The 15,703-nt window shown below is 35.7% G+C and overlaps 1 protein-coding gene across 2 annotated transcripts in view; it reads left to right on the forward strand.

Annotated features, from left to right (window-relative positions):
- Window positions 1-15,674, forward strand: part of LOC143255009 (uncharacterized) — a 78,386-nt gene extending 62,712 nt beyond the window's left edge. For both annotated transcript variants that reach the window (XR_013030409.1, XM_076509995.1), the window contains exon 2: window positions 6,619-15,674. Coding sequence is in view for 1 of the 2 variants with exons in the window: in XM_076509995.1 (XP_076366110.1) it covers window positions 6,619-6,728 (110 nt within the window). In the remaining variant the exon portion in view is untranslated. The remainder of the gene's footprint in view (window positions 1-6,618) is intronic.
- The last annotated feature ends 29 nt before the right edge of the window (window positions 15,675-15,703 follow it).

Here is a 15,703-nt window from a genome sequence, read left to right on the forward strand (position 1 = left end):
ACGCAGCTTTTGTACACTGGTTCCATATTTGGTGCAATCCAGATTAGGAAATTCCAGTTTCCTGGTTGCAAGACATGTAAAATGGGTCAATATGGCTCTTCTCAACTGAACCTGGAAAAGTTCCAATTTCTTCTCAAAAGCACAAATATGCTCAAACAACTTATTCACAAGTTGACTTTTACCTTGTAGTTTTAAGTTTAAATCAGACAAATGCTGTGTAATGTCTGTGAGGAATGCTAAGTCATTCAGCCAGTTCTCATTGCTCAAGAAGTCCACATTCTGACGTTTGCTCTCCATGAAGAACTTAATCTCCTCTCGCAGATTCCAGAATCTCTTCAAAGTAGCAGCTCTACTAAGCCAACGTACAGCAGAGAAGTACAAAACATCTGAATACTCACTGTCCAGCTCATCTAAAAAAGTTTTAAATTGTCGATGATTTAATCCTCGTGTTCGAATATAATTTACGCATTGGACGACATTTTTCATGACTTCTGCAAAATCCAGAACTTTGGTGCACAAGCTCTCTTGGTGAATAATGCAATGGCTTACAACTACGTCTTGTGCTCCAATTGCAGTTAGAAATTTCTTGGTGAATCCATTTGTCCTACCTGTCATGGAAGGAGCACCATCTGTTGTAACACCACATAATTTATAAGGATTCAGTTCAAACTTTTCTACAACCTTAAGCACTTGTTCACAAATATCCTGTCCTGTGATTGTGGAGGAAAGGCTTGCCATATCTAAAAACTCTTTGAAAACATCAAAGCCTGCAGTAACAGCTCTGATGAAAATGACAAGTTGGGATGTGTCATTGATATCAGTGCTTTCATCCAAAGCCAGACTGAAAGCTTCACACGAATTCAATCTCTCTTTCAAAGTTTCTTTGATGTCCTCTGAAAGATCTTTTGTCCTGCGTGAGACAGTAAAGCGGGAAAGGCTAGTTTGCTCCACCAAATATTTTTTCTCTGGACATGCATATTCTGTGAATATTGTTAAACAATTTTAATAAATTCTCCATCACTGAAACGCTTTCCTTTTCTGCCATACATTCACAAAGCTTAAAACTCAGTTTTGTCACCAGTTCTGAATTTTTCTTGAAAGTGGTAAAACACCTTGTTGCTTTTCAATGGATGTTTTAAATGTTCAATTTTGTCCTTTCGTGCCTGACCAACAATTTCATCAAACTGGGAGGAGTGCTTAGTTGCGTAATGTCGCTTAATATTGTACTCTTTCATGACTGCAATTGTAGTTTGACAGACGAGGCAGACAACACCTTGATTATGTGGGACAACAAGATATTTTGTGCACCATTCACTGTTGAATAACCTTCCCTCATCATCAATTTTTCGTTTCTTAACTGCTGACATTTTACTAGCCCTGAAATCAAAACAAAATTATTCTAACGAAAATAGCAAAGTAGAAAAAAAACATAGAATTTATTTACACATGGAACCTCTTATGGACAGAAACACATGTTTCTAAATTGGCATCCCGATCATAGCCTTCCGGTACTTAAATTAATTGAGAATAGCAAAATACAGTGTGACATCGCCTATTCGCGGTTCGCCATTCGCGGGTTATGCGCGAACTGTGTTTTTTGTAGGTCACAGAGACTGAAAGGGCTTTTCGAGGAGATTTCTCTTGTATTTACTCAATCAAGCCGTTTTTATCAATTGTCATCTTCACCAAACAAGATTGGACTGCTATTGGTTGACTGCCTCAGCTTCCCCAACAACGCAAACGGCAAAGCACAGCCCGGTAACGCACGGTACAATTTAGTGAAATACATAACAGTATGCAATATTGCTACATTATTACTGCATCAATGAGTATAAGTATCATTAGTGTTTGGGAAGCATTTCATATAGTATATAATCGCATACATATACGTTTTAAAACTGCGTCCAATATTCGCGGTTTTTCGCTATTCGCGGGAGGGTAAAGAACGTAACCCCCGCGAATAACGAGGTCACACTGTACATAGAATCAGATGCATCTGAAAGTAAAAATTTTAATAAATTCAGTAAAGTCACAACAATATGCTAAATAATAATCAATTTACCTTCAATCTCTTGTAGTAACTGTAAAAGGTAATAAAATTTTCACCAATAATGAATGACGGACAGCAGAGGTTAGGGAAAATTGTCGCCAGCGGGCGAAGGCGAGGTTCAGGACATGACGTTGAGTCGTAGACAATAGTGCTAGTGCACGTCACCTATTCATGCCCTAAGGAGGCCGACCAATCGAATTCGGCCTGCTCCTCTCTAGCAAAGATAATTTTAGAAGTTTGTCGAGTCGAAGCCTGGGAATCCCGTAGGATCGATGCTTTTAAAAAATATTCCATTTGCGTTGGATTACAGATCAGGCCACATGGTTAGATTACAACAACTCGGGCCACACTAAATGGCTTGGCGGGCCGGGTTGTGGCCCGCGGGCCGCCTGTTGCACACCCCTGTTCTAGAGTGTTTTGTGGAAATAAAGCAGTAGCTTTAATACTGAATATTCTTAACACATATCTATATAAATACAGGTTTACTTGGAGCGAGTAGATGAAAATTTAAACTGTTCTGCCACGAAGGACAAGAGTGTTTATAAACATAACAGTATATTGAACTACGTTAAGAATATTTATTCGACTACATCTTTCAAGCTTAAGTATTAACAACAGGGAATCCTCAATAGCCGGGGCACTTAATTCTTTTAGGCAAGATTAGAGTAAATTAATCTACTATAATTTATTTTTGTTCTTCCTTTTTATTAGCTATATTTCTGTGCACGCGCGGACATACACCATTCCACTTTATTACTCATCGGATATCTACCAGCCTACCCTCAAACTGAAATGCTTACAGGCAGAAGTAGAGTACGTTAATCTGTGAGACCTAGGGCGTGATCAAATACATCAATCGAAAAGGTTTGACATCTTGAGCCCACAACTGTAATTAGATTTTAAATCGGTCAAGAGGTGCGGAACTATGCGCTAAAAGTTTGTACTAGCAAAAAAACACACTAAAAAACTCGGTACGTTTTTCTGAGCAACGTTGTCGCGGTTATGTGAAAAACTAAAGAAACGTAACTTTGTGGTACGTTAGAATCGCAAATAGTCCTTGATTATCATAAGAATGCGAAACAGCTTTCTCTGATAGGTCGTAGGGTGATAATCTCCAAACTCTTGTAGTCCTTTCATGTGAATTAAAAAACAAAACATTTGAGGACCCCGGCCTATAACTTTAATGTGTTTGAAACACACTGGCATAGTAAAAAAAAAAACAATAACGTTTACTTGCAAAACACTATATCATTTAATTTATTAACCATACTTTTTATGGGCTTATTGCTCATTTAGATTTAAAATCAATTTAGCGTCTTTGTTTTGGGACCATTTTTGGCTGTCTCCTTGAAAAAGCTTTAAGGCCTCAAGTGGGACGTGGCTTCTACTTTGGGAAACACCGCCATAGGGGAAGACAGCAAGTCACCAGTACTCTCCAACCCTGCCAACTTTTGAGATAATTTGTCTAACCGAAGAGTAAAATATGAACGACACTCTTATGGTGTGTCCACGATCCAAAAAATTTTCTATGAGAATAAGTCTCAAACTCGGAATCCTTGGTATCGCAGTCCGGGCGCATTATCCTTTGGGCTACGCATGGCCCAATTAGTGATAAGGTGCAGTAAATAACTTTTAAAGGTTTAGTTAAACACGATACTTAAATTTAATGTTTAGGGAGAGCAAAGAACTTTTTGGTCCATCTCAGCTGTTCCATCCTCTAAGCCTAATTAAAACAAATTAAAGTCAGCACTTCTCATTCATATATCTAGGAAGCTTTATTTTAAACGTACTCAAATTTACTGCCTCCGCAACATCCAAAGTCAACCTATTTCATAGGCCAACCACACTATTTGAAAATAAAATTGTCTTAGCTGAATACGGCTTCTTCCATACCCAAATGTATATTTATAACCTCTTATTCTCGCTGTTAAATATAAAAGATGTTGATGCATCAATTCCTTTTACAATTTTAAACACTTCAATCAGATCCCCTCTAATTTTTCTTTTTTCAAGAGAAAACAATTTAAAAATCTTAATCTCTCCTCAAATGACAATCCCTCCATTTCAGGTATCATTTTATATCTATGTACAGTCACATTTTCAAAAGATTTGTAAGGCAAGATTTCCCCTTAGTAAAACCATGTTGACTACCCAATAAAATTTAAACTTTGTTAAATGACTGTAAAGTATCTTTTATCAGACTTTCCAAACGTTTTCCCACAACTGGTTTAAGATTAAAATAATAAACGCCTGAATGTGCTGGATAAAGGTACTTAAGTAGGAAGAAAACAATTAATTAAACCAGCAGGATTTAAGATGTCTTCTCTTAGTTGTAGTACTTGTGGGTGTCAGTGATCTGGGTTTTCAATACACAGAGAGAAAGAACTGTGGTGATTACTACCATTCTACCAAGCAACTTTACATAAACGAATTCAAACAGAATCGATTAATATCTAAGTGGTAAAAACCTCTCTGAAAGAGACAGTTGAACACCTCTCAAAGTAGAGATTAATCCATAGTAGGTGTGCCTTGTGTTGTGTAATTGAAACGTGTTAATCACTTGTAAGTAATTGGGTAAGTCACATTTAACCTCCCCCCCCTATTATTTTTGCGTACTCTTTCCCAGTGGTTTTTCACGAAGTAAATACATTTAAAAGTTGGTAATGTAAACGATCTTCCTCTTCAGAACAAGTGAAAAATTGTTGATTCGTGTATGCGATGTTGACTTCTTTTCCTTCGCTACATAAACATGTTAGTTTTCTAATGGTACTTTTAATGTTTCACTACGTGCGCCATATTGGGGATGTAGATGTGTTTATAAGAGTGACTCACTGACAAATTTCATTGATAGATCAGGAAAGAGTGGCCCAAGAACTGAGGATGGGTGCCATTCATTATCTATCTTTCACATAGTCTAGGGTAGGGCGTGGCTTAGATTTAGCTTGTCCAGACTGAAAGTCGTGGTTCCAAAAAAATGCACTCTGTACTTTGGGGTCTAGATGCACCATAAGTGTGAAGGTCAAATCCCAATATTCGAACAGACATAGATGACTCAGGTGTTAGATGTGGGTGTTTTGAGTAACTGTCTATCCTCTCGTTCTTCAGTTGAAATTAGAAACAGCTATGTATGGACAACTTTGTACCAAATTCTGAAACAAAAATCCAGTAAAATTATCTTCAGAGTATAGCAGTCAAAATGTGATAAATATCTAATTTACAGTAAATTTTTTAACGGAAACTATATTATCTTAGATAATAAACTCTGTGTGTGTGTGTCGCATTCTTGTATAATGCAAGCCCGTTTGTGACTCCTCGAATACCAGGTCACATTTAATAAAAAGATCCACCACTTTTTTATTACTTATTTCATGAATATAAACCACATTTATGAGTATGTAAGATATATTTGATTTTGTAAGAAAACTGAAATTGGATATTTTTTACAATGTAGAGAAGTTTATGTAATATCCGAATTAAAGTTGCACGTGCGTTTGAGCCGAGACGAATATAAAAGTTCATGTGAAATAAAATATTTACAAGGAAAGAAAAAAAACTTTTGCCAAGAAACAGGAAGTAAATGTATGGATGGCCAATATCAATTCAAAAACAATGTATGAATCCTTACCTTTTATTTTTTTCGAAGTTTTTGTTTAGGTGTTTTTAATAGTGTTTCAGTAGACACAGAAAGTTGTATTTACAACCAAATTCTAAATACAATGAGTTACCAACTGTAATATTTATTCTTCTGGTAATTCTGACTGGTAATTCTTGTTTCAGTCTGTACTTAAACCTTTTAAAAAAAACACAATTTTATAAGAAAGCCAACTCTGAGGGGATAATGACAACATGGTTTATACTAGAACTGTCTTTTTAAAAATCACTACTAATTATTAACAACACTTACAAAAGCTGAAACTCTGTTTGAAGCTATATCACCTCTGAAGTTGGTTGACACCATTGTTTTAGTTTTTGAGATATCACGTAATATAAAAAATAAAAACAAGAAATTCAAAGATTTGGTACGATATTTACAGACATTTCGAGAACTGGTGATCCAGTCATTGCATAGATATTGTTATAGAAGGAAACACTGTATAGTATTATAAAGTTATGATGACTTGTTGAGATGATAGCGTTTCCATGATCAGTACTGTTTATTGAATCTGCTTCCAATTATGTCTTGTCTTTCCGAAAGCTTAAAAATATCCAAGTCAAATGGAAGTGTATGTACAAAATGCACAACAACAGTTCTTTAAGATTTGGGACAAAATTCAAGCGTTGAATTTATGGTTACGATCTGGGGAAGGTTTGTTTGTTTGTTATTATGAACAAATCTACACAAAGGAATATCTGTGTTCTGCTTGCCACGGGTATCGAAACTATTCTATCATAGCGGTACGAGTTTACATACATACCGCTGTGCCACTGGAAGGTTCTGGGAAATGAAAGAATTTTGTTTAAATCTTTGATTATTTTTGTAATGAAAACAAAACGTTCAAAACTTTTGTAAAGTGAACAACGTTGTGTGTGATATATTTTAATCAATCGCGTTTGTTTCCTTTTTCCAGTACGAAAAGAAAACGAAGGGATCATCAGGACTACTTCTTCCACGTTGTCACCAGCTGTAAGTGGCGCCACTGTTAACAAAACGTTCAACGTCACAGGTCAACCAGGGTGATCAGTTTCCGTGTTCTGGTGTTTACTATCGCGAACTTTGAGGCAATTCGGGCAGATAACAACGTAACCCTTAGTAACAGCAGGCACAACAAGGGAAAAACTTGATACATTTTCTTCTGAACTTCTTGTAAAGAAGAAATCTGTGATGAACAATGTTAAAATTACCATAATATTACTTTACATATAAACAATTATGTATCGATATAAAGATTATAACTTGTAACGAACCCCTTCTAGAAATCGAATCCGCTTACTTTTGGAAGCTTGCTATATCAATATTTATATAAAGATGTTATTGTCTATATGGAAACAAAATGCAATGAAAAACAAAATTATTTACTTTTTCGTTTAGACATCACCTCATTACAAAATATTATTTGTTACTCTTTTTCTTAAGTTTTTATTATAGTTTTCATTCCTCGATATCACGATTTTTTGTACACAAGTGCAACTAACTGCTTGTTGGTTTTCCCTCTGTACGATGGCTGTTCAAAAAATACGCGGACTGACGTCATAAAACAAAATGTACTTTGTTTAGAAGTTACACGTCTGGGCCCCCATCAAAGTACTCTCCTCCCCAACGCACACACTTATCCCAACGGTGTTTCCACTTGTTGAAACAGTCCTGGTACGCTTCTTTTGTGATGTTCTCCAGCTCCTTCGTCGCATTTGCCTTAATCTCGGGAATCTTCTCAAATCTTCTTCCTTTCAAGGGTCTTTTGAGTTTGGGGAACAAGAAAAAATCGCAAGGAGCAAGGTCAGGTGAGTAGGGGGGATGGGGAAGAACAGTGATCAAGTGTTTGGCCAAAAAATCGCGAGTTCTGAGGCACAAATTTCGCAGCAACGCAGTGCATCTTCAATTTTTCGGTCAAAATCTCGTAACAAGATCCAATTGATATCCCACACTCTTCAGCAAGCTCCCTGACAGTCAGACGTCGATTTACCTGCACCAGGGTGTTGATTTTGTCGACGTGTTGGTCGTCAGTTGACGTGGAAGGACGTCCAGGACGCTCATCATCTTCAATGGACTGTCGACCATCCTTAAAACGTTCAAGCCACTTGAAACATGCCGTACGCTTCATAGCAAAATCACCGTAAGCGGTGTTAAGCATAGCAAAAGTTTCAGTCGCAGATTTTCCAAGTTTAACACAAATTTCACAGCAAGTCGTTGCTCCTTCAGGTCATTCATTCTGAAATCTGCCAAACGAGAAAAAACGCACTTCACTTAAAACCGCGTAGCTAATACACAAATGAAGATATCTGCAATCGGGAAATGGCGTCGTAATCAGCTGATCTGTGCGAACCTAGCGACATCAAGCGGATTCCCCTGGAACCAACTGGAGCCGCGCAATTCAAACAGTCCGCTTATTTTTTGAACAGACCTCGTATTCAAATCCGAGTTCAGTGTTTCATTCTATATAATTTTTTGTGTATTTACATTTTGCTGTAGCTCTAGTTACACGTGTGTATATATTTTTTTTCTTTACTCGATTGATTTTTCCAGAAAGTTTGAAAGATTTTTCTACACTAAATTTTCCTTAAATTTGTGGAGTTGAGAACTAAAAATAAAACTTAAGTTCCTATAAAAAAAAAAAAAAATCGGCTTTTAACAACTCAGTTAGAAGCTTGTAAGTCAAAATGTGTAGTTATATTTATGTCGCTGTGTAATGAGAGCGAGTGAAATTATTACATGATTAATGTACTGTAATTCGTATATGGCATTACGTTAGAGGGCTAAAAACTATTGATTTTAATCAATATTAAAGAAAAATTCAGACTAAGTCGGGCTGGAACAAATATATTTATTTCATGTTTGTTTTCTCTTACATTTTATTTAAGTGGATAGATCGGACACTTCAATCACAAACAACTTTCGAACAAGGCATTAATAACATTTAAAAAAAAATGTATTTAGGCACTGCTTTAGGATCGCGTCAATATGCAAATCAATTCCGAGCTCGGAAATTGAGACGTTCGTTTTGTGTGCGATGAAATGCTGACCATAGCCACTAAGAAAATACACTATAGGCTTTTAGATTTCGAATATGTTACGACAAAATAATGTAATTATAAAACTTAGTAATTAAATACTTTACTAAAGAGTTTTTTTTTTTTTATAAAGCAGATGAGTTTTGGAAATCTGTTGATTGTCAACTGCAAAAGCCTGAAAACACAAGTTCGGGTGTTTCTTGGTCTTAACGTGCTCGGAATGTGAATTGAGGATTCCTGGTTCGCGTCCCCTTGTCGTAAGAGCTCACTTTGGGACCATGCGTGTGCTGTAATGTAACGGCGAAATCAAACTCTCTTTTTTTTTGGGGCAGGCAAGAGTAGCTTAAGAGTTGGATGTGGACTCTTTTGACTAACTCCATTCCCTCTAGTCTATTCTTTGAAATTTGGAAACGGTATGCACAACATAGTCTTTGTGTAGCTTTGCATAGAGTTCTTAAAAAAAAACAAAAAACGTTGTATGTATTATGTACTTTGGATACAAGTTTTATTAAATATTCGCTTAGTTTGAAACCGTTACTACTTATCTCCAATTAGGGACACTAGTTAGCGAATACACCAAATAAATGTGACAAGAAAATGGACAATTTTTATTTTTCTTAAAGGTGTTTGAAATGGCTACGCAGTAATCTGTGCAACTCCAATTTGCATGTAATACACAGGAGTGTGTTTATCACGTTAGATTTACGAGAAACATAAAGTGGCACGATATTAGGGAATTAAAAACCTAAGTTTCTGTGGTACGGTTAGTGGTAAATTATTTATTATTACTTGTAGCTGACTAGATTTGGTAACATAGTGTGATGGTAACCGTGTTACCAAAAATAGTCTGATATAATTAATAATAAATATTTCATAGTTTGCCTGAAAAACAAAATTGTCTAGAAGGTAGGTGTGGTGTATGTATGTGTGTGTGTGTGTGTGTGTGTGTGTGTGTACATATATGTGAATATAGTATATGCGATGGGGATGCGAACCCGCGACCCTCAGATTACGAGTCGCACGCCTTAACATGCTTGGCCATGCCGGGCCTAAACACTTGTAAGTCCAGAATCGCCACGACACGCGCATCTTGAAATCCATGTGCAGCATCTGTGACAAAAGGAAAGTGGTGAATTAACGTTTCGGAAAAGCCGTTTCTGACGTAGTTATATACTAACTTAAACTATCTAGAAGATAATGTTTAATAATATCTACTACTTTACAGGCAAAATTCTATTCGAAGAAGTATCCAAACCGTTAGGCCTAATTAAATAGGTAATCATTAACAAACAGATGTATAAAAATGTAAATAACTAGGACTGTGTGACAAACAAACAATTTTCTTCGTAGTTCGTTTGATGAGAAAGAAACGCGTTTTCTAATCTTGTCGTAATGGAAAAAAATGTTTGCAGTAGTAAACAATAAGCTATAAATAATACGTGTACAAGGTGTTTAAATAAAAACAGATAACTTTTAGAACACTCAAACTAATGATACAATCCAAAAGTTGTTTTTACTAGCTAGGACAGAAAACATTTTTCATGCTTTTAATTTCGTAATCTACAAATACAGCAAGTATTTTAAACCTGACCTTGATCTTGGCGAAATTATCACGTGAAATGAGGGTACGAAGAGATAAGTCATGTAATTTAACGCTGAAAGTAATGGATAAACTACAACAAACATTACCCGTTTAGTTCATGTTTGTAAGATTTTATTTCATGATGTCATAATATGGACAAATCTTCGCAGAGTAGTATAAAAGTTTGTTTGTTTTGCTTTTTAATTTCGCGCTAGCAGTCCCTAACTTAGCAGTATATGACCAAAGGGAAGACAGCTAGCTAGTCATCAACACCCACCGCCAATTCTTGGACTACTCTTTTACTAACGAATAGTGGGATTGATCGCGCGTTATAACGCCCCCACGACTGAAAGAGCGAACATGTTTGGTGTAACGAGGATTCGGACCCACGACCCTTGGATTACGTGTCGAGTGTCTTAACCAGCTGACTAGGCCGAGCCAGAGAGCATAAAATAACCTATCTGCGCAGACATTTCTCATTTTGAAATTATAGGCGAAAGTAAAATCAGTCAGGCAACGATATTTACAACTAATTTGTGGGCCACTTTTGTATGACGTAATAACGTAATTGGGCTGTCATTTTTATCGAGCATCTCAGACTGTCATGGCACAAGACTTGCAATCTCTGGGTCTCCGGGTCAAAATCTATCACCGAAAATTCCCGCCCTTTCTAAATTTCGGTCGTGAGGTCGTTATAATGTGACAGTCAGTCCCACTATTAGTTGGTGAAGAGTAACCCAACTGTTTCTTTCCCACTAGGCTATCGCTTCAAGATTAAGGAAGATTTGTGCAAAGCTACTCTATGACTACCTGTGTCAAATGTATAAAACTTATAGCACATCCAAGAATCAATTTAGTTTATGGTCAAGAACCATGAACTTTCAGATTCACATCTCAAGCACGTTAACAATTCGGCCACGCCCAACACCTTCATTAACACGTTACGTGTAATTTGATGGTCGAGTTCTAAATAAAGGTGGTTGTACAAGAGTAATACATATATTTTGAGTTTGTAGACTGTATCCACACACTCCGAAGTGATATTATCAAAAGCAAACCAAGAGGGCACTTTTCTGTTAATGCTATTTATAAACAACTGTCATTTTCAACTAGATTTACCTCATACTTCCAGTTTTCGGGTCGTATGGCTGTGAATACATTATGATCTTTAGAATACAGTGAAAATCGTACATGAATATTCTTCAACTATAGATTTCATTAGGTTTTGTCGGACGGACTATGTACTTCTTGCAGATTAATTATATGAAATGGTGTAGAAGACACCTTTCTGCCTTTGTCTGTAACGTTGTTTAACCGTGCACCTAAACTTTCGCATATTTCACCTTACATTTTATGAAGTGTTTATTTTATATACCTACATACAATCAATAAAGTTGATAGTCAAGAAAGTAGGATTAATGTTTGTTAGAAATGTCCGTATGCTTAGATATGCAAGAAGTTTACAATCTGTTAAGAGGCAGTAAAATAACCTATTAAACGTAGTTGAAACTGTTTTAGTCGCGGCAAAGTGGCTCCGAATGTGCTTTGTAGTTGTTTTTTTCCAACCCCAAACGTTTAGCTCATAGTTATTGTATCTCTTGACCGATTTGAAATTTAATTATAATTTTGGACTGGAGAAGTAAAATCCTTTCGAAGATCTCGTAGATTAAATTATTTTAATCTTGCGTCCAATAATTTCAATTTGAGGATAGGCTGGTAGAGATCCTGATGAGTAATAAAATTGAATGTGGTATTCGTGCGCCTCCCACTGGGTATTGTTATCAAACAAAAATTTTGATATATAAAAAAAATAGTGTGAAAAAGGCTTCATGTATTAATTTACTCTAATCCTGGCTATATATCTACTGAGGATCCTTTCTGCCACCACGTTAAGAAATCAATCTGTTTTTTGTATCTTTTTTGTGTGTAGTATGTACAACGTATATATTTGCCCAACACGCTCTGTTGTAATTACTGACTAGCATTTGTTAAGAAGGCTCGATGTGCTCTGCGGCCAAGGGTTTTCAGTATTTTCTTGGTTACTTTATCAGTCGCTTGTGTTATACAACGTAGTTAAATATAGTTGTCATTGTGTTATTTGTTATTCTTTTCAAACATTTCTGGAAGAAAACCCTCCCTCTCTTAAAGAGAAGAATTCTCGCTTCCAAAGGAAAGGAAATCTAACCCATATTTAAAAAGCTCTACTTTCCCCTCTTTTCTTTCCCCCGTGAGAACAGCGGTGAGTCTTCGGACTTACAATGCTTTAATGAGTAGTTTAATTCCTCTCGGCGGACGCAGAAGGTGGCCGCATTTGGCTTCACTATACAAAAAATGCATACATACTTATCCTCTCTCTTCTAAAAGAAACCTAACTCACCTTTAAACACAAGCTGTACCTTCTAAAGCGCTCGAGTTATCATTTTTCCATTGACATTTAAATATACATTTTTCTCAGTCTCTCTTTCATGAGAGTTCAAATGCTTATATATTTTGTGCTATTGGCCCTGTGTGACTGCGAGTTCAAGATGTTTGCCATTATTTCTTGCTATGATAAAAGAATGTCTTCAAAGCACTGAAAACTGCTTTTGTGGAAACATTATTAAGTGACAGTAACGTGCATTGTTTTGTTTTACTTGTAATAACAGTTAGTTGAAATCCTTAAAAAAAAAGTTATATGGTAACGTTATAGGACGTTTTCTGAATAACAAAATTTTCCAAATTATTAACACGTTAAGATACAAGCTATGAAATATCATTGCCAAAAAATCGTACAGACCTTTTAACGTTACTAAGATTTTGAGAGAAAACCTCAAGCCATATTTGTAAGCACGTTGAACCTTTTAAAATGTTATTATGTTATATAAAAGACAGCAAATCCCGCTATTCAATTAAGCGTAGCCATACGGGCGAAGGATGCTTCTTAACTAGTTACTAGAGTCTAATCTGCAGCGGTTAATTAGGAACAACTTACCCAAACCTTGGAGACCATAACTGGAGTCCACGTGTCGCATAAGGTGTTGCTTAGGTTAAAGGTAGCAAAAACATTTAAAAAAGTGTACACTGTCCAAATTTGGTTTCAATCATACTTTTGAAAAATTTTCCGTTTCTTTAGTGTTCGTGTTTTTATCGGTCATTGTTGTCAATACACACTTTCACGTGTATAACGGCGTTAAATTCTCACAGGTTTATTTTCCCAAATTTCTGGGATGGGAGATTCTAAAGAATCGGCCCGGCATGGCAAGGTGGGTTGAGGCGTTCGACTCGTAATTTGAGGGTCGCGGGTTCGAATCCCCGTCACACCAAACATTCTTGCCTTTTCAGCCGTGGGGGCGTTATAATGTGTCGGTCAATCCACTATTCGTTGATAAAATAGTAGCCCAAGAGTTGGTGGTGGGTGGTGATTACTAGCTGCCTTCCCTCTAGTCTTATACTGCTAAATTAAGGACGGCTAGCACAGATGGCCCTCGTGTAACTTTGTGCAAAATAAAATCTAAAGAATCGCTCTCTCAAATCTTTGAGGATTTAGGCAGGATATGTCAAGTGACTCCCTATTAGTCTTGACATTATTCGATATAGGAAAAACTTGTAAAATATTTCAATATTTTTGTCCATACGTTTAATCCCCCTAGTGGCTCATTAAGTTTGATTGCTTTTAACGCTATAATTCATTATCTTACACCTACCTGGGGCACAGTGTAATAGGTCGTTGTGTAGTTTTGTGCTTGAATAGAAACAAACCATATATTTAGATTAAATATTCAAATCACTTATCACTATAATTTATTTTCTCATAATCACCTTCTTCAAGAATTTATCAGTCTGTAAAAACTAAAATCGTCAACTAATTTTAGTCTTTTGGTGGGACAGTGGAAAGTTCCACGGCTAAGATCCTGGGTTCGACTTCCCGCTATAAAACAATAAGTTAGTAATCATTAATCATTAAAAACATCAGATTAGAAGTAGTTTAAATGGATCATAACAAGAAAAACTTATGTTAGTGAAATTGATTCTGAATAAACTGACTAGAAGTATTTAATGTTGGAAAGAAGTTAGAACACATTGAAACATAAATTGGACATTTCGATTGTTAGTGATATGCTCGACTAAAATGTAAGTAATATTTCACGATGTTCGCGTCCTTATTACATACATGTTCAACTAACAATACAAATATTGTTCACAGTTTTAAAATCGAATTGTTGGGAAAGCGACTCGCACTTATTTTACATGTGGTAACTAGTAATAATAGTATAACTAATAATAAAGGATAATATTGTGGGTCGTTGCCCAGAAACCACATAAAACCACCAGTCATTTATTTGCCCCCTTAGCTCCACACTACTTGCTGTTGTACGACACGTGAATAAATGTATATAATTACAATACTGTTTGTTTGTTTTGTATTTAAGCACAAAGCTACACAAAGGGCTAGCTGTGCTCTGCCCATTACGGTATTAAAAACCCGTTTTCTGGCAGTATAAGTTCGTAGACATGCCGCTGTGCCACTTGGGGCCTTACAGTACTATAGGTTTAATGTCAATTCAGGGAAAGCGTGGTTTTTCAATATGATGAAATAAGAAGAACTGGAAAAATAAATTTCGCTGTAACGTGATGTGAAAAACTTAAGAAAACTGAAAACAGTCATACCTTAAGAAATAACAGATCTGTCTATGTCTATCAGCTATAAAAATAATAATAATCATTTACGAACATTTCGGAGTTTGTTTTTATTACTACACGAAGGAAATAAACATACTATAAAAATATGCTAATGAAATATGTAAGTTCTAACCCTTTTGACTCTTATATTCATCACTCATTTTGTAAATATGTTTTGTTTTTTGTATTCAGTATTCTTTTACTATCAACAAGAATTTAATTTGTTATTTCGTAACTATATATTGAAATACATTACAATGTCTTTTTTTTTTTTCTTCTTTCTCTAAGTAGAGTACTCCGATATTTGTTATTAAGATGGAGAAACCTTTTAGATATAAGAACATTTTGACTAACGATGTATACTTTTTTAAAATAAATTTCGTGTATTATTTAAATTGTAGTAGTAGGCCGCCATTACGGTTTTTATGTTAAATTATAGTAATTACTTCGCAAACCAGTAGACGGGAATTTTTACGAAAGGCTTAAGCCACAGAGCAGATAATTTACGTGGAAATAATGTTGTAGGCTTTACTGTAAGAAACTAAACGAATGCGTGTAATTTCTGCTCAGTATTACACGTTGTAATACAGTGAAAAGATGTAAAATTTCCTGTTGGTTTTAATATCCTTTGAATGTATACAAGGTGAAGAAAATATATATGTACTGACTAATGTGTATTTATAAAGCAATAAAAGTGTTCATTACACACAAAATAAATCATTCTTTTATTTGCTCTGAAAGTTAGA

This window comes from Tachypleus tridentatus, chromosome 7, assembly GCF_004210375.1.
Source record: "Tachypleus tridentatus isolate NWPU-2018 chromosome 7, ASM421037v1, whole genome shotgun sequence".
NCBI lineage: Eukaryota > Metazoa > Arthropoda > Merostomata > Xiphosura > Limulidae > Tachypleus > Tachypleus tridentatus.